General features: G+C 38.5%; 1 protein-coding gene across 1 annotated transcript in view; it reads left to right on the top strand.

The window, feature by feature from the left end:
• KIAA1324L (KIAA1324 like) overlaps positions 1-23,728 on the top strand; it is a 171,776-nt gene that overhangs the window by 108,161 nt on the left and 39,887 nt on the right. The window contains exons 6-12 of the mRNA XM_032304299.1: positions 1,771-1,876; positions 2,805-2,957; positions 3,583-3,671; positions 13,686-13,866; positions 15,151-15,279; positions 22,266-22,356; positions 23,022-23,124. Of these exons, the coding sequence (XP_032160190.1) occupies positions 1,771-1,876; positions 2,805-2,957; positions 3,583-3,671; positions 13,686-13,866; positions 15,151-15,279; positions 22,266-22,356; positions 23,022-23,124 (852 nt within the window). The remainder of the gene's footprint in view (positions 1-1,770; positions 1,877-2,804; positions 2,958-3,582; positions 3,672-13,685; positions 13,867-15,150; positions 15,280-22,265; positions 22,357-23,021; positions 23,125-23,728) is intronic.

Raw genomic sequence — 23,728 nt, forward strand, 5'->3', positions numbered from 1 at the left:
CCTTAGGCTTCTTTCTCTTCTCTTTCCCATCATACTCCAACTTTCCTCCTTTTCAAAGGGGCATTGACAAGAAAACATGCTATTCAAAGCTAACACACAGAACCTTGGGGTAGTTTACATATGTTTATATATATGCTTGTCACATAGCCCAAATCAGTGGCTCCTGGCACCAGCAGGATCCTTTGATTCAACCTTCTCTGCAGTCTCCCCACAAGTGACTTTCCAGCTTGTCTTATTGGGGGTCTGTACTGACTCCTCTGTTGGACATCTCTGCGTATCACAAAAGTCACGCATGGCTGGAGCCTTAATCCACTTCCTATCTGTTACCTGTCACTCAAAGCTCTCCCATCTCTGGTCACTTCGAGTAAGGTCACTGCCTAGCCTCCATAGGACAACTCCAAATGCTTGAAAGCAGTTATCAGACAATGTGGTCCGTGACTCTATTATTACCGGGGACACTACCCCTTTGGAATGAGGCATGGATTTCAAATCTAACTCTGGCTTACAGTAGTTGTGTTTCTGTAGGCAATTGGCTTAATCTCTTTTGTTCTGTTTTTGGCTTCATCTCTCTGAATCAGATTTTGCTTGTAAGAAATGGGAACGATCCTGCAGGATTAAATGGGAAGATACATGGAAGAGAGCTAGTGTGGTCCCTGCAGAGTAGACTGAGCTGTATGTCAGTAAGCAGCCATCCACCCCCACCTTCGAGTTTAGCCGGGGGCCTCACTCTTAAGAGGTTAATACAATGTAACCTTTTGGACTGTTTTCTTTCTTTCTTTCTTCTTTCTTTCTTCCTTCCTTCCTTCCTTCCTTCCTTCCTTCCTTCCTTCCTTCCTTCCTTTCTTTCTTTCTTTCTTTCTTTCTTTCTTTCTCATCTGTATGCCTGGAAGTGATGCTAGAACCACTTAAGATCCCATTCACCTAAGCATTTATTAAGCTGGGCTTTGAAGGTACAAGTAACCCTTGGCAACAAATATACTTTCTTCACTTAACACAGGGGAAAGTACTTAGTGCATGACTTTTCTGAGTCTCTGGCAGCGTGCAGTACTTGGATATGTTTTAATTTCATACAGCTTGAACTTGGCCTGCCAGAAACTACACAGAAGAATAAGAGTGGCAAATGAGAAACCAAGGAGCCCTTAAATTAATTTGTTGGCTTCGACAGAAACAGCATGAGGTTTATGAGAAACATAGTTTGATCGGTAAATAGAACCATGTGCTGGTGGCCAAGGAAGCAAATATTACATGTAACATCAGTTGTAGTCATTTAAATCATGTTATTTTATAAAGTTCTATTTTTCTCTGGTTGCTGTTGCGGTATAGTTTATTAAAAAATTTTAGAAGGAAGCAAACTCATTCTGTTGCCTTTTTGTTTTCAGAGCCCGGAGATCTACTTATGAATAGTGGCAGTCCATAAATACGTGATTGGGCTGAGTGCCTTTTCACTCTCTGGAATGAATTCCTTTTAAATACAAACCAAAACTTCATGCACATGGTTTAAAAATCATTTTATCTTTTTGTTCAGGCTTAAGGAATTCCTTTTCTTTCTTTATTGCTATACTTTTTTATTGTCAAGCTTTTTTTTTTTTTAAAAGGAAATATGACTACAGCAGAGCTTATATATGAACTAACAGTAGATTTAAGTTCATAGGTTCCTAATTAATGGTGTTTCATGATAACACCTTGAAAAGTATATAAGGAATTAGCTTTGAAGTATGATCGAAGTAGCGTGGTTTATCTGACCCAACTGCCTTGTGTTCCTCTTTACAGGTAATGTTGAAATCAGGCACCAACATACTTTACTGGAGAACCACTGGCATCCTTATGGGTTCTAAGGCAGTCAAGCCAGTTTTGGTAAAAAACATCACAATTGAAGGTATTTCACAGCATTTTTTTTAGTAGTCACATATCAGAATTTGGAGCTTGTTAAAACACTGATTAAACTGTCGGTTTGGGTGGCTCAAGGGTTTATGGAGCAGGAATTAATACATTAGGCATTGTACATGTCTAGAGATCCTGGTTTTAATTTTGGCAAGTTGACTGGCTTTTTTTTTTTTTTTTTTTTTTTTGTACACTTAAACTAAATTAATTGAATCTGTGTGAAAAAAATAAGCATGATACAATTTCCAGTGTCTCTACATAAAATAAAAGGATCCTTGTTAATAAAACACTATTCCTCATTCAAGAAATGTCTATTGTACCAGACATTGAGCCCACCCAGGTCACTGTAAAAGCCACAGAAACAGAAATAAAATAAACTCTTTCTGTCTCCTGAACCTCTTTTGCCTCTCTGAACCAGCCAGGCATTTGCTGGCCCAGGAGAGCAGCCAATAAACCCTGGCAAGGTTCATTCTCAATTAGGGCTACTTTTAATTAAACCAGTCATTCTCCTTTATTAATGGCTTATATTTTACTATGTTCTGTACTGGTTCCTGTGACGTTAACTCATTAGTTATAGGGACATCTGCTGGCAAAGGCTGGAATTACAAACCAGAGGAAAAGGCCATTTGTGCCAGGGTCGGCTAGGTGAGAGGAAGCAGAGTTGTCTTTTGACTACTCAGTTTATAATTTTGTATACCTCTGTCACATCTCACCCTCTTGTTTAAGTGTTTGCTCTCCTTAGGATGTTTAATCTATCCCAGTGTTTTGCACACAGTAAGTGCTTCCTTGGTGTTGAGTGGATGGGATAAAGGATCCTGGCTGACTACTGCTGTTTCTCTCACTTGTGATAGAAGCAGCAAGAAGGTGCTGATGTGCTGTTGGTGGGTCCTCCCTCCCATGCTCTGTTTTTCATTACCACACAGGGGTGGCATACACGTCAGAATGCTTCCCATGCAAGCCGGGCACATTCAGCAACAAACCAGGTTCGTTCAACTGCCAACTCTGTCCCAGAAACACCTACTCTGAGAAAGGAGCCAAAGAATGCATAAAGTGTGACGAGCACTCCCAGTTTTCAGGTAAGACCAGGCTTTGCCAGCTTATGCTCTTTGTTCTTCTCTCTCTAAATTTATGTTTGTTGAGAGTGTAGTGTCTTTAGCCAGAAGTCACACACCAAATGGGGTGGGAAGAGTGTGTCAGAAACCAAGTGTTGAAGGGAATCAGTATTGAATGGAGAATATACGACTTCTTACCCCTTTGTGAGTGAGTTTCCATTTATCACTTTTTCTGTTCCACACCCCACAGGGATCTATTTCTCCCTGTGCTTTGGTTATATATATATATACTAATCTAAAAAAAAAATCATAATGTAATTTTACATGATTGGCTGGCATAGACGTGTGTTTGGAAAATTTCCATTTATTTCAAATTTACAATGTTCAATGATAATGGAAAAAATCAAATGTCTTATTGGAAAAAATTATGATGTTTCTTGTGTATTATGGGAACATTTGTTGCTCTAGGGTAAATAAAAATGCAGGCTTTTATTTTTCTGAGGCCTAGCTAGTTCTTCCTAAATTCATCTGGTGTAAGGTTATTTTAAATTTTTAGTTGTCTGAGTTTTTTTGTTTGTTTTGATTTTTTGCCTTTTTCGAGAGTCACAACATAAATGACTCATTTCTGAAATGCGTTTCTGTGTTGCAGAGGAAGGATCCAGCCAGTGTGTGGAACGACCTCCCTGCACCACAAAAGACTATTTCCAGATCCATACTCCGTGTGATGAGGAAGGAAAGGTACAGGCTGTGTTCAGTCGACTGCATTCCCTAGTAATCTAACCCTCTTCCCAATTGGAGCAGCCTCCAGTTTGTTCCTGAGACACTTAAATGAGTTGATTTATAACACATGTTTGTAAGTAGGACAGAGGAAATTTAAGAATGTAGATTCTCAATCCTGCTGCCCCGCTTTGATTTTACACTAGTACTTATTAGTACTGTGGGCCACTTATTTGCTCCAAGTCTGCTTTTTCATCTGTAAAATGGGGCTCATATCATGTCTTACTTCATTTCACAAAGCTGTGCTGAGAACGTAAGACACCCTCCAGCTGCGGGTCCTGGCGTCGTGTCTGTCATAGAGCGAGTGCCCCTAAAGGACTGCTATTTTAACACTAAATTTTTAAAAAGATTTTATTTATTTATTTGACACAGAGAGAGAGACACAATGAGAGAGAGGGAACACAAACAGAGGGTGCGGCAGAGGGAGAAGCAGACTTCGCACTGAGCAGGGTATGGGGCTTGATCCCAGTACCCTGGGATCACGCACGATCTGAGCCAAAGGCAGACGCTTAATGACTGAGCCGCCCAGGCGCCTCGACACTTAATTTTTTTTTTTTTCAAAAATAATTGGATCAGGAGGAGCACAGCCCTAAAATGTGTACTGTGACTCACAGGATGGAAATATCCTGAAACTTCTCTTTAATTATTTCTTTCCTCAGTCAGTTTGATCAGTAAGAGCCATGCAGCCATAGGCAAATTCAGTTATGACCGATACTGGTGTAATTGTGTTTAGAAAATGCAGAGTAATTACCATACAGATGGCACTTTGCCAGAGGAAAAATGCACACACGGGTTGATGCAACCCGTGGTTGATGTGGCATTTTCTGTCTTACAGTGAGCCTGTAAAGTGTATGTCAGTAGAGAAACTGAGATTCAAGTGGCTGCTAGGGCATCTGTAAGCCCTGGACTCGGGTTTCTGCTCAGGTCATGATCTCAGGGTTGTGGGATTGAGCCCCGAGCATCTGACTCTGTGCTCCGAACAGTTTGCTTCAGGTTCTTTCCCCTTCTCCCCCGGCCCCTCTCCACTCACGCTCTTCCTTTCTGTCTCGTTCTCTCAAAGGAATAAATAAAATCTTAAAAAAAAGTGGCTGGAATGCAGCACTCTCTCCTTGCGTTTACATCTTTTATATCATGGCATTAAATTTCTTGACCTAGTTTGGAGATATATGTACATGTCAGTATTGCTTTTCTTTTCTTCATTTTGTATCCTTAAGTTCTAAGCTGTACTTTTTACATTTGTGTGATTATTAATCTCATCTTTAGTCCTCAAATTATTTTTAGGAATTGTCTTTTGAGTACTTAAGACCAAGATCATTCTAGTATCAGCAGGAGAGCCATTACTTACTCAGAATAATTCTACTTAGAATAATTCAGAGGAAGGACAGTTTAAATTAGTGGAAAATTTTAATAATTAGAAGTATATGTATTATTTTTAATAAAAACAGTAACTCAAAGAGTCATTAAATTAGAAGGAGTTTTGAAATAAGATCTCAATGGTCCTATAATAATGGCCAAGGAAGGATTATTTCCATTTAGAAAATACATGCAGAGAACCACTAAGATGAGTTACAGTTCTTTACCTAAACTTCTTTTAGTTAAACTTATTTTATTAATAAGTAGGGAAAATTAAATTTTTTTATTCTCTATACTGATCACTAATTCAGCATCACTGAAGCTTAAATGAATGAGATCTAATATACAAATGGTTCTTGTCTTTGCTGTGGCGAAAATATTCAAAAGTCCTATTTTTATTTTGTCTGTAAGTAGTTTATTACATCTGTGAGTAGTGTGATAAAATTTAGTTCACCTGGGCCTAAAGGGAGTAAAACTATGCATTAAATGTAGAATGTACAGAATACACATACAGGTGCGCGCGCGTGCGTGCACGCACACACACACACACACACACACACACACACATCCCTGTGTACACGTAAGCAACCACAGGAATGTTGTATTCACATGTACACACAAACTACGTTTTCCTATTGAGTCTAGGTGAACTCTGAACACGTTCTCAGTATAGAACACATTGTACTTGCTCTCCATCAACTCAGTGATTCTTTAAAAAGTGATTTAAGACTTTTTTCAAGAGAGATGTGTCTAGCTTCAGGAGTTAAAAAAAAATAGAAGCTTAATTAACTGATACAGTAGAGAAATGTAGATTATAGATGGGAATTTTAATCTTTTTTCTATTTCTGTTGGTTTCAACCTTTTCATGTGTTCTGGTTTCCTCTTTTAAAAAAGATATTTTATTCTTGCTTGGCACAGCCTGATTATTTGCTGGTGGCTCAGTGATGTTTTCAGGTCATTCAATGACTGTGGCTCCTTTTGTCCTGTCATCCTCTGTTTGATGTTATTTTCCCCTTGCTTGGAGAGCATCCTCAAGGGAAGCAGCTACTGAGGTTGACAGACTTTGAACATAATCATGTATATGCCACAGGACTGGTACAGGTTTCTCTGCTCATTTGAAGCTCAGGTATTTGATTGCTTCCCCTCCTATAGGGAACATTTTTCAGAAGTATTTTAATTAGTAACAGAAACCCTTCTAATCCTGGTTGAGAGACTCTCATTAACATCATGAAAATTGCGGGGTTTCTACTCACTCATTCATTTATTCAGTGAGTCTTCCTTGAGCACTGGTTATGTTACAGAGTGCTAGGTGATGAGGGCAGAACCAAGGAGAGGCAGAAGAAGAAGGCAAGTGTCTTCATGGAGGGTAGAGCGGTAGTTGCCAATTTTTTATTTACAGCAGTCTCCCATGGAGATTTCTGTCCCCAGTTTTCTGTTTCAGTAGATCTGGGGCAGGACCTGAGAATTGATATTGCTCAGAAGTTCCCAGGTAATTCTGATTCTGCTGCTCTAGGATCTCACCAATTTGAGAACAAGTGGTCTGGATTTCAGAGGAAGAGATGGTCTGTCAAAAGAAAAGAAATTATTTCCAGCTCTAGATTAGTGCTACAGCAGAGAAGTCTCGAGTGTTATGGGGATCGGACCCAGCCTGGGAAGGCTTCAGAACTGTGTGAACTCTTGGCCAAGGTGTGGAAGAAGAGCTTTTCTGGGAAAGGAGCAGGATGGTGATGATCTGATGTGGGAAGGAGCATGGTATAGCTGAAGAGCTAGTAGGGTATGAGTGTGACTGGACTGTGGGGGTGTTGAGGGGGTGGCATTAGCTGTATCTAATGACATAGACTCATGCTAGAATGGGGAGGTTTTGTAGTGGTGAGTCACCTTGGAATTTTTGAGTATGTTTCAAAATGCTCAGAGCCCACTTTCTACATAAAATGAGATACACTCATATGGTTGCATACACATGCACAGATTCAGTGCTTGACATTTGAGCTAAAAAAATCTTGATCTTGGGGAGCCTGGGTGGCTCAGTCAGTTAAGCATCTACCTTCAGCTGAAGTCATGATCCCACAGTTCTGGGATTGAGCTCTGCATCGGGCTCCTTGTTCAGCAGGGGAGTCTGCTTCTTCCTCTGCCTGCTGCTTCCCCTGCTTTTAAAATCTTAAAATTTTAAATTTTAAATTTATGCTTTTAAAATCTTAAAAAAATTTTTGACCTTGTTAATGGCCACATAGTCATCGAGAGAAGGCATCTTTTGATGTTAGCACCACATTTGATAGAGCCTCTCATGATCTCCGTACGGCTAAGATAGAGAACTGTGGACTAAATCATATAGTTAAGAGGATATATGTCTAATTGAGAAACTATATGTAAAATGTTTGACTTAATAATGTTTGACTTAATAAATGGATATATAGTTGATATTAGTTGAATGTAGTTGATATTAACTAGTTGTGTAGTTGGTATCATGTATTTGTTACAAGAATATAAATTCAATTACATAATTATGCATATCCTAAGTCATACCGAGAAGAATATGAGGACACATGACTACAATCAATATTTGATTTAAAAATCCTCACCTTGCTTGAGGATATTGGGAATAAGTATGTTAAGTTGTAGAGCAATAACGCTGGGGAGAATGACAGAAGTAAAATTTAGAGAGACTCCAGTGTGCTAGCACATTGAGCTCAAATTAGCAAAGTCAACATTTATTTGTGTCAAAGTATCAGATATAGAAGTATTTAGAAAAGAGAAAACATTAACTTGCCAAAAATATTTTGAAGAGAATCTAAGCTTTAGAACCTGGTTTACCAAGTAAAACAATACAACAGAGATTGATTGATTGATTGATTTTAAAAGATTTTATTTATTTGACAGAGAGAGATCACAAGTAGGCAGAGAGAGAGAGAGAAGCAGGCTCCCTACTGAGCAGAAAGCCCGAAGTGGGGCTCGATCCCAGGACCCTGAGATTATGACCTGAACCAAAAGCAGAGGCCTAACCCACTGAGCCACCAAGGAGCCCCAATGTAACAGACATTTAAAGAGGGAAAAAACCTCCCAAGAGTACAAAGGATACTTATCTTTAATTAAGAGGGTTCAAGGCTAAAAAACAAGTTGCTCATTAGTTTATCATATCCACAAAGGTTGTCTTAGATCTGCTCGCAGAAGGTAGAGGGATAAGGCAGTTTTGTCAGGGCATCTGCCACGTATGGACAAGGCTTAAGCTTTTATTTATTTTGGGTATGAGAACTCCATAGAAGTAGTAACATACATACATACATACATACATACATACATACATTTTCTCTATCTATCTATCTTTTATTTCAGGGAGAAAAGTAATTCCCTCCCCTGTCCTGACTGTGGACAAATAAAAATTATTATTTTTATTATTATTATGTTCAATTAGCCAGCATACAGTACATCATTAGTTTTTGATGTAGAGTTCATTGATTCATTAGTTGCATATAACACCCAGTGCTCATCCCAACATCCGCCCTCCTTAATACCTATCGCCTTGTTACCCATCTCCCCAGCCCCCAACCATTCTTCCAGTGGTGTGGGATACTCTGGTCCAACAGCTTCATTCACCAGCTGAGCCCTACGGCTGGGCTGCCAGACTATGTTAACTCCTTATTCCTGTCAGTGTCACACAAATCAGTTCCTAAAGGGGGAAAAGATGGTGTTGGTTACCACAGTAAAAAGAGAGTGATTCTGTGCTGGTTCACAGAACTTGCCTACTCTTAAAAAACATGAATAGATCTGCCAAGGTTGTCTTGATGCTGGGAATTCCCACAGAATTTTTTGCCTCTCCTGATATTTTCAGAGAGGTCATAGGTTTGCTGGGGTCAGATTAGTAGAGTACCCGGAACACAGAAGGTAATGAAGCATCTTTTGAATAAATTAATGAATGAGAAAGTTAATGAATGAATGTAAACACATTTAGAGAATTGTGTTTTGTCCTTGGCAGAGGGCTTGAGAAAATTTTGACAAACTGGGCAGAATTTAGAGAAGAGAGACCAGGATATTAAACTATTTGATATGAAATATGGTTGAAGTTGCTGGTAATTTTTTTTTCAGGTTAGAGAAAAGACCACGGGATGGAAGAATTTGGATCATAATTCTTACATGTTCTACTTGTCCCAAAGAGATTTGATCTCTTCTCTGTGAATATCCATGACATTTCATGTTTCTCTTCGAAGTGATGATGGTGACCATAATTACGGAAATAATAGTGACGGTATCAGTAGCAGAAGCATCAGTCACTTACGTAATTACGTGCACCCTCACTCTGTGTGTGCTTGTGTATGCAGACATGGCCTCTAATTCTTTTTTTCAAAAGCCGGGCAATTTAGACATTATTATACCCAGTTTTTAGACAAGAGAACTTAATAAGGTTAAGTAATTTCTGGAAGTTTATAGGTAGCCATAGCCAGTAAGTCTTTAGACTGGAATTCTAACCCTAATTGTGTCTGCTTCCAAATCCAGTGCTTTTGCGTCTTCTTCACATATTTTCTTTTTTTATGTTCTAGCACTTTGTGAACCCATCTTGTCACTATTAGACTGGAACCTCCTTCAGAGCATATTGTCTTGTCAATATTTAAATTCCCCACAGTGTTTTTTTCTATACACAATACGTGCTTAATAAGAACTTCCTAGGTGTAAGCTGAAGCATTTGATAGGAAATCACAGAAAAGAGGAAGCAGACTTTTCTGTATCATTCCATAAGGGAGAATTTGGGTGAAATTTTAAAAGGTAAATTCCATTGGTGCCTAACGATGTTCAAACAAGCAGAGCTGCCCACTTCTGGAACAGAATGTTTTGTCAAAGAGCAAACTTGCAGCCAAGGCTAGAAGGGTGCCTGCCAGGGCAGGATGTTCTAGAAGGAAGCCTGGAGAGGGGACATTTGACTATATGACTTAGTCATCCCTGAGGCTAGGAAATTGATGGAATATGTCTAGTACTTTCTTTGTCCTTTAATGAACTTCTCTATTACAAGTTATTCCAAATGTTCAATGTCTCTTATGCAGTACTTGTGAATTACATAGCAAAGTTAAGGTGTAGGGGACATTAAAAAGTCAGGTATAGGGGCACACTGGGTATAGTGGGTTAAACCTCTGCCTTTGGCTCAGGTCATGATCTCAGGGTCCTGGGATTGAGTCCTGCATCGGGCTCTCTGCTTGGCAGAGAGCCTGCTTCCCCCTCTCTCTCTGCCTGCCTCTCTGCCTACTTGTGATTTCTCTCTCTCTGTGTCAAATAAATAAAATCTTAGGAAAAAAAGTCGGGTATAAAGGGATATAGCTCTTAGAATAGCCTTTCTTCATACGCAGATTAAGTAAGTCAAATGTAATTGGGAACTGTTTCTGAATTAGGATGATGGGGAAAGACCATGGCGTTTCTCAGTGATTAGGGAGTTCAAATTTGTAGAAATTAAAATTTCATGATAGTCTTCTTTAAATTATTTTTAAAAACAGCTTTATTGAGATTGAATTGTCATATTACACATTGTATCCTTTTAAAGCCTCTGTTCAGTGTTTTCAATATTTTTGCCTCTATCTAATGTTAGAACATTTCCTTGCCTAAGGCCCTGGCTACAGTCTCCAGGACCATGTTCCATCCCCACACTGTCTTCCACATAGAGGAAGAAGAGGGGCTTTGATGCAGTTAGAGATGGAACAAGGATGTAACCACAAGGGAAAAGAGAAAACCGTAGAACCTTCATAGAAAAGGAATCCAAGTGGATGCTGATACATAGACGGTCGAGCTGAGGAGAGTCTTCAAGCGCTTTGGACCTTGAACATGGCTTTGAAGGAGGGAATGGATGCAACTTGGCAGAATGGTGTGGGCCCGTCAAAGAGACAAATCATGAAGGCCTAGTGTCTTGTTTCTGGAAAAGATCAAGGATTGGGAAAGTCAGGAAGGCAATAGCCCACATACAAGTCAGAACATTATAGACTGTAAGGTGGCAGGCTGGAGTGGCAGTTGGTAGACTGTAAAGCACATGTCATTTGACTCTGATGAATTCAGCCAGTCTACAGATGTGTAGGGACATTTCAAGGAAGAAAGCTGGCAGCCATAGACAGATACATTCTCAAAATTTGTCTGAATTTTAGTCTTCCCAGTCCTGTAATTTTTTTTTTTGACATGAGAATTGATACCTACATGTGTTTCTCTAAAATATATTTTATTCATACTTAATATAAAATACTCAAACTCTATAGGTTTCCTCTAATCTTACTCACAATCTGATAGATTTTGCTCTATTAGGGTGTTTTGGTTTCATAAAATATTTCATTATTTTATCTCAATTTGCCAAAGAATGGGTTGATCGTTGGTTTTTCACCTGCACTATGAGCCATCTGGTGCTAAGTATCATTTATATTATTATCTTTCCCCAGCCAGCTCCACTTGATAGCATCTGTCTCCAGTAGAAAGAGAGGCATAGACTCAACCTGCCATGTAAATCAAGAGGTCTCATAAATGCAACTTTTACTGTAGAGCATTTGAAATTTGGCTTCTCACTGTTTAAATATTTAAAGGTGGTGCACATTTTCTAATTTTTAAACATTTACTGTGCTTGTCAGAATCGTGTGGTCAGCTGACTTGTCAAAAATATATTTCCTTATTTTACTATTTTTACCCTAACTGAACTGACCCTTCTTGAGTGTTACGTCACTCTTTATGAGTTTTGCCTAATTCTTGGGCAAGTTGTTCAACAGCTCTTACCCACAACTTCCTCATTTATAAACTTGAGGACAATAATAACGACTTCCCACAATGGTGGAGAGGCACGCAAGGGGTGCCCCCAGGATCAGTGTGCGTGCTCAGCCTCAATGCCACCCCCACTCCCATGCGGGAACTGCCTATTTTCAACAGTGCAATAGCTCATACCTAATACAATGTGATTTTAATTCATGTCAAAATAAATCAGCAAATTTGTGACTTCCGTGAGTGGGAAACTTGTTCTCTCTACTTGCTAAGCTGGATTTTTAGAAAGACAATCCCCCAGATATAATAATGTTTTATTTGCTTAGATTCTCCTTTTATAGAGGAATTGAGAACCCCTTATGGATACAGGATCTAGGTAATTTTTTTTTTCAAGCTGTTGAGGAAGCCTCAGCAGGAGCGGCATCATTTTACAGATGGGTAGAGAGGCAGTTGGGTGCAGTGACTGGTTGAACTGTATCATAATGTGGGCCATAAAATAAATGTAGAAAGAGAGTTATAAAAGGAAAAAATATGTTATTTATAATTCTGTTGAGACATCTACCTTTTAAACCATTTCCTTAAGTATCCTTCTTCAGATAAGGTAATTTGCTCTTTCATAAGAGAATACTTGAGAGTAAAATTGAGTGGTCTAAAGGGTGTGCTATATTTAATTTCCTATTAATTGAAAATTGCTATAAAGAACTGCCTTTAATTTTGTTTCTCCATCTTCAGTATTAGACTTATTATTGCAAGTTGTTTTAAAGGAGAAAACATTCTTTCATTAGATTATACGCCTAGTGAAGGAAATGGAGTCTCGTTTTAAAAACTATAGTTATGAAAACTATAGTTGGTGGCTCAGTTGGTTAAGCAGCTGCCTGCGGCTCGGGTCATGGTCCCACATTGGGCTCCTTGCTCGGCGGGGAGCCTGCTTCTCCCTCTGCCTCTGTCTGCCATTCTGTCTGCCTGTGCTCGCTCTCTCTCCCTCTCTCTGACAAATAAATAAAATCTTAAAAAAAAAAAAACTATAGTTTTCCCTTTGCATTTAAAATACCTTCTTATTTTTACTGAGCATATTGATTTTGTTTGTGAAATGGCTAAACCATTTAATTTTTCTGTTTTCACAAAGAGAAATTTTATAATTGCAACTTTCTGGGTTTGGCTGAGTTATAGCGATCTTGTGTATTTTTTGTCACATAGGGGTGTGTGTATATGTGAGAGATAATGAGAAGATAAGGCTTAAAAGACTTCTGTCTTTTAAAGTAGAGGTTGTCTTAATTCTGATGGTAGAAGCACTTGCAACAGGTCCCAAAATTAGAAATATTTTAGCTATGGTTCCTGTGGTTTAACATCAGGTTATTGGAAAATATTCAGAGAGCAACCACATGTATTTGTGAAATGCAGGATTGAAATGTGAAGCTAGATATTGTCTTTTTAAAAACGTACACCTTTTCTTTTGTGATCAGATTGTGCGAGGCATGGTGATAGGTGCTGAGGGTGAGAGAGAGGAAGAGAGTACTGAAGGTCTCCAAACGGAAAAAGGCAGTCTGCCCAGACACCTATGTCATTAAGGAATATAGTGCATGAGTGGCTGTGAGAATGAGATTATGGGATTATGTTGTAATCCCGTATCTATACTTTGAAGTGGAATTCGATGATGATGAATGTGCTGATGGATGCTGTAAGGCCCACCTGTAGCTCATAGTAAAACATGTGGAAGTAACGGCCATTCTCCCAACCAAAGCTTTTTTCTTTTTATCTCATTTTGTTACTAATGGTTTAGATTCTTCTCACCTGGCCCTTCTGTTCTTTCACTATTTGACTTTTCCTAGGCTTTCTGTTTAATGTTTTTATTACTGAAAAGTTAAAGCAAATAAAGCATCTTATATGACCTGCAAGCTTTTTTTCCCCCCGCAGACGCAAATTATGTACAAGTGGATAGAGCCCAAAATCTGCCGGGAGGATCTCACAGATGCTATTAGGCTGCCCCCTTCTGGAGAGAAGAAGGACTGTCCCCCTTGCAACCCTGGATTTTATAACAATGGATCATCATCTTGCCATCCCTGCCCTCCTGGAACATTTTCGGATGGAACAAAGGGTAGGATGCCAGTTGGATCTTTAGCGAAATAATCTTGCTGGACTATTGTGACATTGTTCTTCATTGCTTTTACATAAGACTTATTTATAAAACATACTTACCTCACAGAGGCTGAAGAAGAGTTGAGAAATATCATAATGAATTGTGAGGTGGCAGTGTCTTCTTTAACATACCACAAGGATAATTTTTTTCTAGGCATTTTGTGTAATATGTGTAATACCCTCTTCACTGGATGACTCACTCTGCCTTTGAATGTTGATAAAAAAAATTCCACCATAGGGAGGCCTGGGTGGGCTCACTTTGTTAAGCATCTGCCTTCAGCTCAGGTCATGATCTCAAGGTCCTGGGATCGAGTCCAGCATCGGGCTCCTTGCTTAGCAGGGAATCTGCTTCTCCCTCTCCCTCTGCCCAACCTGGCTCCTCCCTCCCCCACTCATGTTCTCCCTCTCTCTCTCAAATAAATAAAATCTTAAAATAAAATCTCAAATAAATAAATAAAATAAAATCTCAAATAAATCTCAGATAAATAAAATCTTAAAATTAAATCTTAAAAAAATATTCCACCATATTAAGTGTTAAGGATAGGCACTCTTTTTCCAGTGATATATTTATGCAAGTATAAATTATAACCTCTTCTAATTCAGCTTTGGAATCATAAATTATGTTTTGTGCTATAGTAATAGCAAAAAATTACTTGTTTTGAACATATGGCAGGGAAGATAGTCTGTTAATTTTTCAGGATGTACAGTTGAGAAAATGTTAGTGCTTATCAAATAATATAGGAAGTGCTGCAGAGTTTGTTTTAATTTTGATAGACAAAAATTACAATGTATTTCAGTTGTGGTCATCTCTCTTGAATATAGCCATGCCATCTGCTTACTACCCAGAGCCTTTGACAGATAGCATAAGAGGGACTTAAGAGTCTGATTAACTTGGTTTTGAATCCACATACAACAGGCAGCCATTAGTGTGATTAATCCAAGTTCCTTAAATCTTTTGAACCTCAATTTTCCCACCCTTAAAATTGTGAGTAATAATATCTAGCATGTATTCTTTGAACAGGTTATGTAAAAATGTGTCTAAAGTACTCTGGTATCAATAAGTGTTTGCTCAGTGAACATTTCTAATGACATGATTAATGCAAATGTGTTGGATAAATTCTACTATCTCTCCTTCCTGCATTCCTCTCTGCTAATTAAAGTTTAGTAGTATTTAGAACAGAGAAAGAGGAAGATGTCCAGATGCAATTTAACTGTAATTATCTCCTTCACCTGTCTCTCATAGAATGTAGGCCGTGTCCAGCAGGAATGGAGCCTGCGCTTGGATTTGAATATAAATGGTGGAATGTCCTTCCTGGCAACATGAAAACTTCCTGCTTTAATGTTGGGAATTCAAAGTGCGATGGAATGAACGGTGAGTTCAGAATCGGCCTCCTGGACATATTGGGTCATAGAGACTCTTGGGCCCAGCTCTCTAAAAACATACCAAGCGTGGGTATGAGGAACTTCGTTTCTGTCCATTGGCTACTTGACTGCCTTCCAGCCCTCACATGGAAATGGTGAACGGGATGTCACAACCAGTCGACTTCTCTGTAACAGTATGAACTATTTTGCATTTTTTTGGAGTCAGCTTTGAAGTAGATATTCAGGCTCACCGTTTATGGTTATAAATGTATTTAGAGTAGCTCACCAAGGGATGTAATGAAATCCATGTCACTTGCCATTTCGAAGAACAGAATGACAGCATTTCTGTCAGCATTGTGTCTGACTCAGGACTGAGCTGTATTGAGAGGTGAGGTCAGCTCTAAGTCCTTTTCCCTGTGAAATCTGTGATTGTGTGTACAAAATATATGTAAGCCCCACTTATTGAAAACTTGAAAATGTGATAGAGTTTTATAAGATTGTGGCTGAATTTTATTTGTTCCAATATTTTAAGACCCGAGAGAGGCTAACACTTAGTTTTCTGCAGTATTTCCTGGTTGAATGAGTGACAGTATCTATACGTGTATTTTTTCTTTTTTAAAGAGATTTTATTTATTTATTTACAGACAGAGATCACGAGTAGGCAGAGAGGCAGGCGGGGGGGTGGGGAAGCAGGCTTCCCATCGAGCAGAGAGCCCGATATGGGGCTCGGTCCCAGGACCCTGAGATCATGACCTGAGCCGAAGGCAGAGGCTTTAACTCACTGAGCCACCCAGGCACCCCATACATGTATTTTTAAACTTAATGCTAGGAGTAGCTGTTCACAAATACTAGGGTTTTATACCAAAATGCATCCTTTTACTTTCAACATCTCATTAGCAATTTTAATGAGAACACTTTTTCTCCATATTACATTTTGTTGTTTTAAAAAATTCTTTTAAATTGCTTCTGTTTTAAGTCAGTACTTATCTGAAATAAGTATACTGGGGATGTAGGAAGTGAGGTGAACACATGAAAACGAAGATTGAAAAATAGTAGGTCCTTGAATACTTCCACTTCTAGGAAGTTATCCTAAGGGAGAAGAAGAAAAAATACAGTAGTAATTACTTGACCATGAGGGTTTATGTTCCTAAAAGATCCCATGATTGAATTCTAAGTTGAAGAAGTTAAGACTTATGGAGGAAAAATAAGATTGGGAAGGCCAGGGAATTGAAAGAACTCATGAAAGCATCGATTGTGTGTGTGTGTGTGTGTGTGTGTGCGCGTGCGCGCGCACGTGCGCACGTGTGTATTCACTTACTAGTAAAGATTATCTGGAACTTTTACTTGATCTTTTGGAGAATTTGGCCTAACTCTCATGATAATACTCAATGGTAGCCACTTGCTTCCTCCTTTACTTAGAGGCTAAAATGTACATTTTTGATAGTTTTCAGAAATGTTTAATTGTTAATTTGAAAAATAGACATCTCTTCACTATTAGTGTGTGATATTAGAATAACAAATAGTCATGTGAAAAATATAATACAAAAATGAAGATACAAGGTGATGTGTATTTTTATGCCCGGACAGTTCAGTATACAGCTTTGAGAGGAATAGCACTGACAAGAATGGGGACCAAAGTGAGAGGCCCGGGAATAGCCTGTGTCATGAGGGGATCACCCAGTCACGGGTTCAGGTGGATGTGCTTTAGCTAGCTTGACTGTGTGACTTGGAGTACTTGGAGATTCATGTCTTCTCAGTCTGAATTGTACATAGTTGCAGACCAGATACACAGAAGTACATCTTCATGTATTGCAAGTTTGCCTTAAAGTTACCCATAGTTGGAGACAAGTTACTGTTTATGCATGAAGATGTTCAGTGAGCATTATCTGTAATAACAGAAATTGAAATAGTCTAAGTATCCAGCAGAAGATTATGTTTATGAAAGTTATGCTGTACTGATAGAAGAAATATTATGCAAATATTTAAAATGGCAGTCATCTGGAAAACAATTTGACAGTGTTTCAAGAATTTTGAATGTTCTTCTTCAACCCATTTATTCCATTTCTGGGAATTTATACCTGGGTAACAATGTAAAGATGTAAAGAAAGAAATCATGGAAAAATGTTAACTTTAGTGCTAATTAAGAGGAAACAAACTAGATTTTCAACAATGGGATGTGATTAAATTAAATTATGTAATCATGGAACCTATTGTTAAATCATTAAAATTAGATGTAGTAAGGATTTTTAATGGGAAAATATTTTCAAAATAATACTAATGAGAAAAAATTCAGAAGATAGTGCTAAATAAAAAACCCAGAAAATAGAGTATCCATTAAAATCTAAGGTATGTTAAAGTGTGCACTAAAAAATGATGGAAAAGAAATACATTGAAATGTTAAGAGGCTCTCACTTGGAAGTGGGAAGTTACAGGGAAGTATGAATTGCTTCATATTTTTTTGTTTAGTTTTGCCATATTTAACAAATATTCCTCTTTGATTCACATTGTTTTTCAAATCACCATAACAGCACAAAACATTGGTTTAAAAATATATCTATTTTACCTAGTAATTCTTTCACTGAGATTCTTTTCTAAAAAAATACAGAAAAACTTTACCCAAAATAAGTTTATTATTACAGTGTCATTTATAGCACCTAAGAGGTAAAAACAATCTAAATGGTTAAATTGGGTGTGTGGTCAAAGGAGGTAAGTCCGTTAGTGTGATTGGTAAATTATGGATATTAATTATATCAGTCTACATGATAAACTATTAATTCAGTCATGAATATGTTGGTGAAGTATTTATGCATAAAAATGCTTATGCAATAATGTTAACATATAAAACCATGACACTAAATGTTATCAACAACACAATCTCAAAGATGTAAAAACCTATGCATCCAAAGATAATGAAAGGAAACTACTCAAAATATAAGCAGTGGTTTTATTCTGGGTAATGGGGTTAAAAGTAAGTGTAGTCTTCATCTTAAAACTTTTCTGTGGTTTCAAAATTTTATAATTCATAATATAATTTCTGAAAACAAATAAATAATGGTACATGGGAGATGTTTCTCTTTTTCTCATTTAATGTGGCCATTTCAGCCTATGGTATGTTGATTATTTCTATGCAGAGGACAGACCTCCCATCGCCTTCTATTTGCAGCTCTTGTTTCCCCATTCTCTTGTCAATTGTTAGCATATGCTTCTCCTTAGATGCTACTGATCCTCAGTGAGGGGAGACCCAGCCTTGTCTTCCTAACCCTAGTGCTTCTCATGGTTCTTGGCAGTCCCTGAAAGCCTCTTGAGTGAATAAGTGAATGAATGCAGGATAGTAGTTGTAAATTAGGGACCAGCAATACAGCAAACTATACAAAAGAACTCTGGACCCCAAATCTTCTTCTTTAAGTAATTTGAAATTTCTAGTTTCTGTTGGTTATTTGAGGACTAAGATTTTCCATTTCAGTTTATTAGAAAAGATAAAGACTATCTATTTTAGTTTTTAAAAAGCTGAATTGAGAAAATTGCTATTAGGTTTCCCTTAAATAGCTTCTGTGCAAAAATATGCATTACTTGATTCTTCCTGAGGAATCATATGGAATGTCTTTATTGATATTAGGAGTCTGCCTCTGCATGCAATTTACAACTGCAGTGTAAACATAGGGAATTCTTTTGGAGTATTTCTTTCTTTTTTTTTTTTTTTAAAGATTTTATTTATTTATTTGACACAGAGAGATCACAAGTAGGCAGAGAGGCAGGCAGGCAGAGAGAGAGAGAGAGAGAGAGGAGGAAGCAGGCTCACTGCCGAGCAGAGAGCCCGATGCGGGACTCGATCCCAGGACCCTGAGATCATGACCTGAGCCAAAGGCAGTGGCTTAACCCACTGAGCCACCCAGGCGCCCGGTCTTTTGGAGTATTTCTAACTTTGGAGAGGATGAGGCAAGATAGTAGATGCCTGGGGGCTCTCATTTCATCTGGTCCCTTGAATTTAGCTAGATATCTCTATCAAATCATTCTGAACATCTATGAATTCAATCTGAGATGTAAGAAAAGAATTCCTAGAATTCTACAAATAGAAAACTAACCACTTTTTGCAGGGCAGGAGGAGTAGAGACATGAATCTGAGGTGATGTATTGGAAGATAAACCATGGGTAGGGGTAGGAGGGAGGGAGCCCCTAAAAGCCAGCTCCTGGAAGGTAATATAGCCCCAGCGTGCAAAACTGGAACTTTTATAATTCTGCTCCAGGGAGAGACACGCCTGCCTGAAAGGTGCTCAGGTCATGAAGCTGGGCAAAGTCCTAGGTGGGACAGTGTGGTCTCAGGGTCCCTGAGGTCACAGAAAGAATGGGGGTGTCTGAGCTGACAAAGTTCCCAAGCACTAGAGGGGGGAAACTGGCTATGGTCAGCAAGCCTGCAAGTGGGCTTTCAGTTCTGTTTTCCATAAACCACAAACCATGGCAACAGGGTGCCCTGCAAAGGACAGAACATGGCAACCTCCTCCTTCCTCTGGGGCAGGGTGCAAGGGTGCAGAATGATCCAGCAACAGCTCTCCCTGTAGGGCCTTGCTCCCCTCCTCTCTCCTCCCTCTCTCCTCCCCTGAGGATAGGTGCAGGTGTGAGATGCAGTCTTCTTTGGAGTTTGGCACACAGAAGAGTGAAGAATGATATTCCCTGAGGGTTTACTAAAGAGGAGGGGTCCCAATCTTTCAGCTCCGGGGCTGGTGATCAGGGCGCTGCCATTTTTATTTTCATTCTCTAAAGGGGGGCAGAAAGCCTTCAGGGAACAAAAGCCACATAGAGCAATCCGGAGCAGCTTACACTGACCCTGGCTCCCCCGCAAGGGTTGGTGTAACTTCACCCAGGCAAAGACATCTGCAGTAGGCCCCTCCCACAGAAGACCAGCTGGAACATCAGGAGAATACAAAGAGCACAAAGAACTCCAAAACTCCAGTGCTAGGGGAAAATAGTATGTAGAATTTGAGGGGTTTTCTTTCTCATGATTCTTTTGTCTTTCAGTTTTAAATTTTCCTTTTTGTCTCTTTTTCCTTTTCAGCTAGTTTCTTATTTTATCAACTCTTTGTTTTTAAGTCTTTTTTAAACTTTTGCTTTTACATTTATAAATATGTTCTTCATTTTTGGCTTCCTTTCACTGTATTCAATTATATATACATATGTTTTGTTTTCTTCACAATTTTAGGATGTAGTGTCTTCTAATAAACAGACCAAAATATACTTAGGACCAAGTGGACCACCTGTTTTGTCAATCTGGGAGATTTTATTCTCTGCTTTTACCCCCCCCCCCTTTTTTTTCCTTTTCATTTTTGGTTTCTGATCTCTTCAGATTTGTCTAGTGTGTATTTTGCTTGGGTCATGGTTGATACTTTTGATTTTATTCTCTTGTTCATCCATTCTTCTCTGAGCAAAATGACTAAAAGGAAGAATTCACAAGAAAAGAAAGAATTGGAGGTAATACTCTCTGCCACAGATCTAATCAATATGGATATAAGTAAAATGCCAGAGCTGGAATTCAGGATAATAATTATAAAGTTACTAGGTGGGCTTGAACAAAACAGAAAAGACACTAGAGAATCTCTTAGTGCAGAAATAAAATCTCATCAGGCCAAAATTAAAAATGCTTTAACTGAGATGCCGTCTAAAAGGGATGCTCTAACAGGTAGGGTAAATGAGGCAGAAGAGAGTCAGTGACGTAGAAGACAAGATGATGGAAAGAAAGGAAGCTGAGGAAAAGAGAGAAAAACAACTAATGGACCATGAGGTGAGGATCTGAGAAATCAGTAATACCATAATGCAAAATAATATTAAAATTACTGGGGTCCCAGGGGAAGAAGAAAGAGAGAGGGATAGAAGGTATATTTGAGCAAATCATAGCTGAGAATATCCCTAATCTGGGGAAGGAAACAGGCATTCAAGTCTGGGAGGTAGAGAGTACCCATCCTTCAAAATCAATAAAAATAGACCAACACCCCAGCATATAATAGAGAAGCTTGCAAATTTCAGAGGTAAAGAGAAAATCCCGAAAGCAGCTCAAGAGAAGTCTTTAACCTACAGGGGAAGGAACATTAAACTGACAGCAGATCTATCCACAGAGACGTGGAAGACCAGAAAGGGCTGGCATGTTATATTCAGGGTACTAAATGAGAAAAACATGCAGACAAGAATACTTTATCCAGCCTATCTCCTTCCATTTAAAATGGAAGGAGAGGTAGAGAGCTTCCAGGACAAACAGAAGCTAAAAGACTCTGTGATCACTAAACCAGCCCTGCAAGAAATATGACAGGGGATCCTGTAAGTGAAGAGAGAGCCCATAAGTAATACAGACCAGAAAGAAACAGAGACAACCTACAGAAATGGGTCTTTACAGGTAATACAATGGCACTAAACTCTTACATTTCAATAGTTAACTCTGAATGTAAATGGGCTAAATGCCCTAATCAAAAGATACAGGGTATCAAGTAGATTAAAAAAGCAAGACCCATCCCTATGCTGTCTGCAAGAGACTCATTTTAGACCTACAGACACTTACAGATTGAAAGTGAGGCGGGGAGGGGAAATATTTATCATGCTAATGGACATCAAAGGAAAGCTGGGGTAGCAGTCCTTAAATCATTCAAATTAGATTTCAAACCAAAGACCATAGTAAGGAATGAAGAAGGACACTATATTATACTTAAAGGGTCTATCCAACAAGATCAATATTTATCCAACAATTATAAATATTTATGTTCCTAACTTGGGAGCAGCCTATTATAGAAACCAATTAATAACAGAATTAAACACATTGGTAATAATACAATAATAGGGGACTTCAACACCCTACTCACTGTAATGGACAGATCCTCTAAATAGAAGATCAACACGGAGTATTTCTAACTTTGAACATAAACACTAATAGTCTTTTTTATTTTTTTACCTTATTAAAAAAGATTGTTGGAAATCAATGGGATTTTTCCTGATAAAGATACCTTATCTCACTTCCAGGTTGGGAGGTGGCTGGAGATCATATCCAGAGTGGAGCTGGAGGTTCAGATAATGATTACCTGATCTTAAACTTGCATATCCCAGGATTTAAGTAAGGAAAACCAATTCTGATTCCTTTCTGTAAGAATCCTCATGCCTGTTTCCCTATAGAAATAGATGCTTTCATAAAACATACTTATGTTGTGATGGTCTTAGCAAATAATGAACTGCTGTAGGATAATATATTACATTTAAGAATATCTGTAGAATTGGTGATTGAGAAACTGTAACCATTATTTGTATGTTTAGATGAAGCTGAAAGTTTTTAACAATAATTCTATCCAAATGTTACAATAACCATGATTATTGGATGCTTAATGAAGAAGTTTTCCCAAGTTGTTGTTTGTGGGAGTATTTTTGGTTTATAAATTTATTTTTTCTCCGTTTTATGTGTAAAGTAGTCTGTTTTAACTGTTTAAATTCTTTTTTGCTTTAGTTCTCCATGTTGGCATTTCCTGATAGGCATATTTTTCTTGCTTTAGGATGGATGGTAATAGTTGTATCAGGAGATTCAAGCATATTACCGTCGTTGTGTAAGCTCCTTGCTGGGATGGTCTGGGGACACAGAGATGGAGCACGGAAGAAGTGGCTGTGGGGAGCCATTAATTAGGGGAAGAGAAGAGCATTGCTTTCAGCTTAATGGAGAATTGACTTCGTTTTGTATCATACTGTATTTAGAATATACAATAAATATTATAACTTTAATCTGTCAAATAGGCCACCAACGTCTATGACTGGAGCCATGGGTTCTGAACTGGGAAGAATAACATTTGTCTTTGAGACCCTCTGTTCGGCTGACTGTGTGCTATACTTCATGGTGGTAAGTGAAAGAGAGGCTTTCAAAGGCAGGTTTCTAAGCTTGGCATTTTCTTTCAAGGGCCAATTCATTCATGCAAGTTGGGATAAGAATCCCATTTTTCTTCCCATTCTTAGGTCCTTGCAGAAAGTTAAAAAATATCTAAAGAAGCTGCACTAAGGAATGTGCAGTGCAGCCCACTAAGGAATGTGCAGTGCAGCCCACAAAGAAAGTTTGTGTTCCTCATGGGGAAGACTGAGCAAGGGGGCTCGGGTGACTGATGGAAATCTGGTAAAAACTCCTTCATAAAGATATGCCATCAGCACAATGAAAACTCTCCTCTGATAACCATTCTGTGGTTCACACCACTAGGAAGGAAAAACCTCTATAAGGAAACTCTTCACTGTTAAATTAATAAATGTAGACAAAGGACTTACTATGTACATGTCATACTTCTGCCCCATTTTTTCTAGATGGCCTATACATTTCAACTCTTAGCTTGAGAAAAGTAGCAACAAAAAATTTATTAAGACCTTTTGTGGGTATTACGATGTTGTTAGCTAAGATTTTAATGCTGTAAGTAGTGACTTCAAAGACATTGTTTTTACTTTCCTCCCAAGTCTTTTAG

This window comes from Mustela erminea, chromosome 11 (genome assembly GCF_009829155.1).
Source record: "Mustela erminea isolate mMusErm1 chromosome 11, mMusErm1.Pri, whole genome shotgun sequence".
In the NCBI taxonomy this organism is placed as follows: domain Eukaryota; kingdom Metazoa; phylum Chordata; class Mammalia; order Carnivora; family Mustelidae; genus Mustela; species Mustela erminea.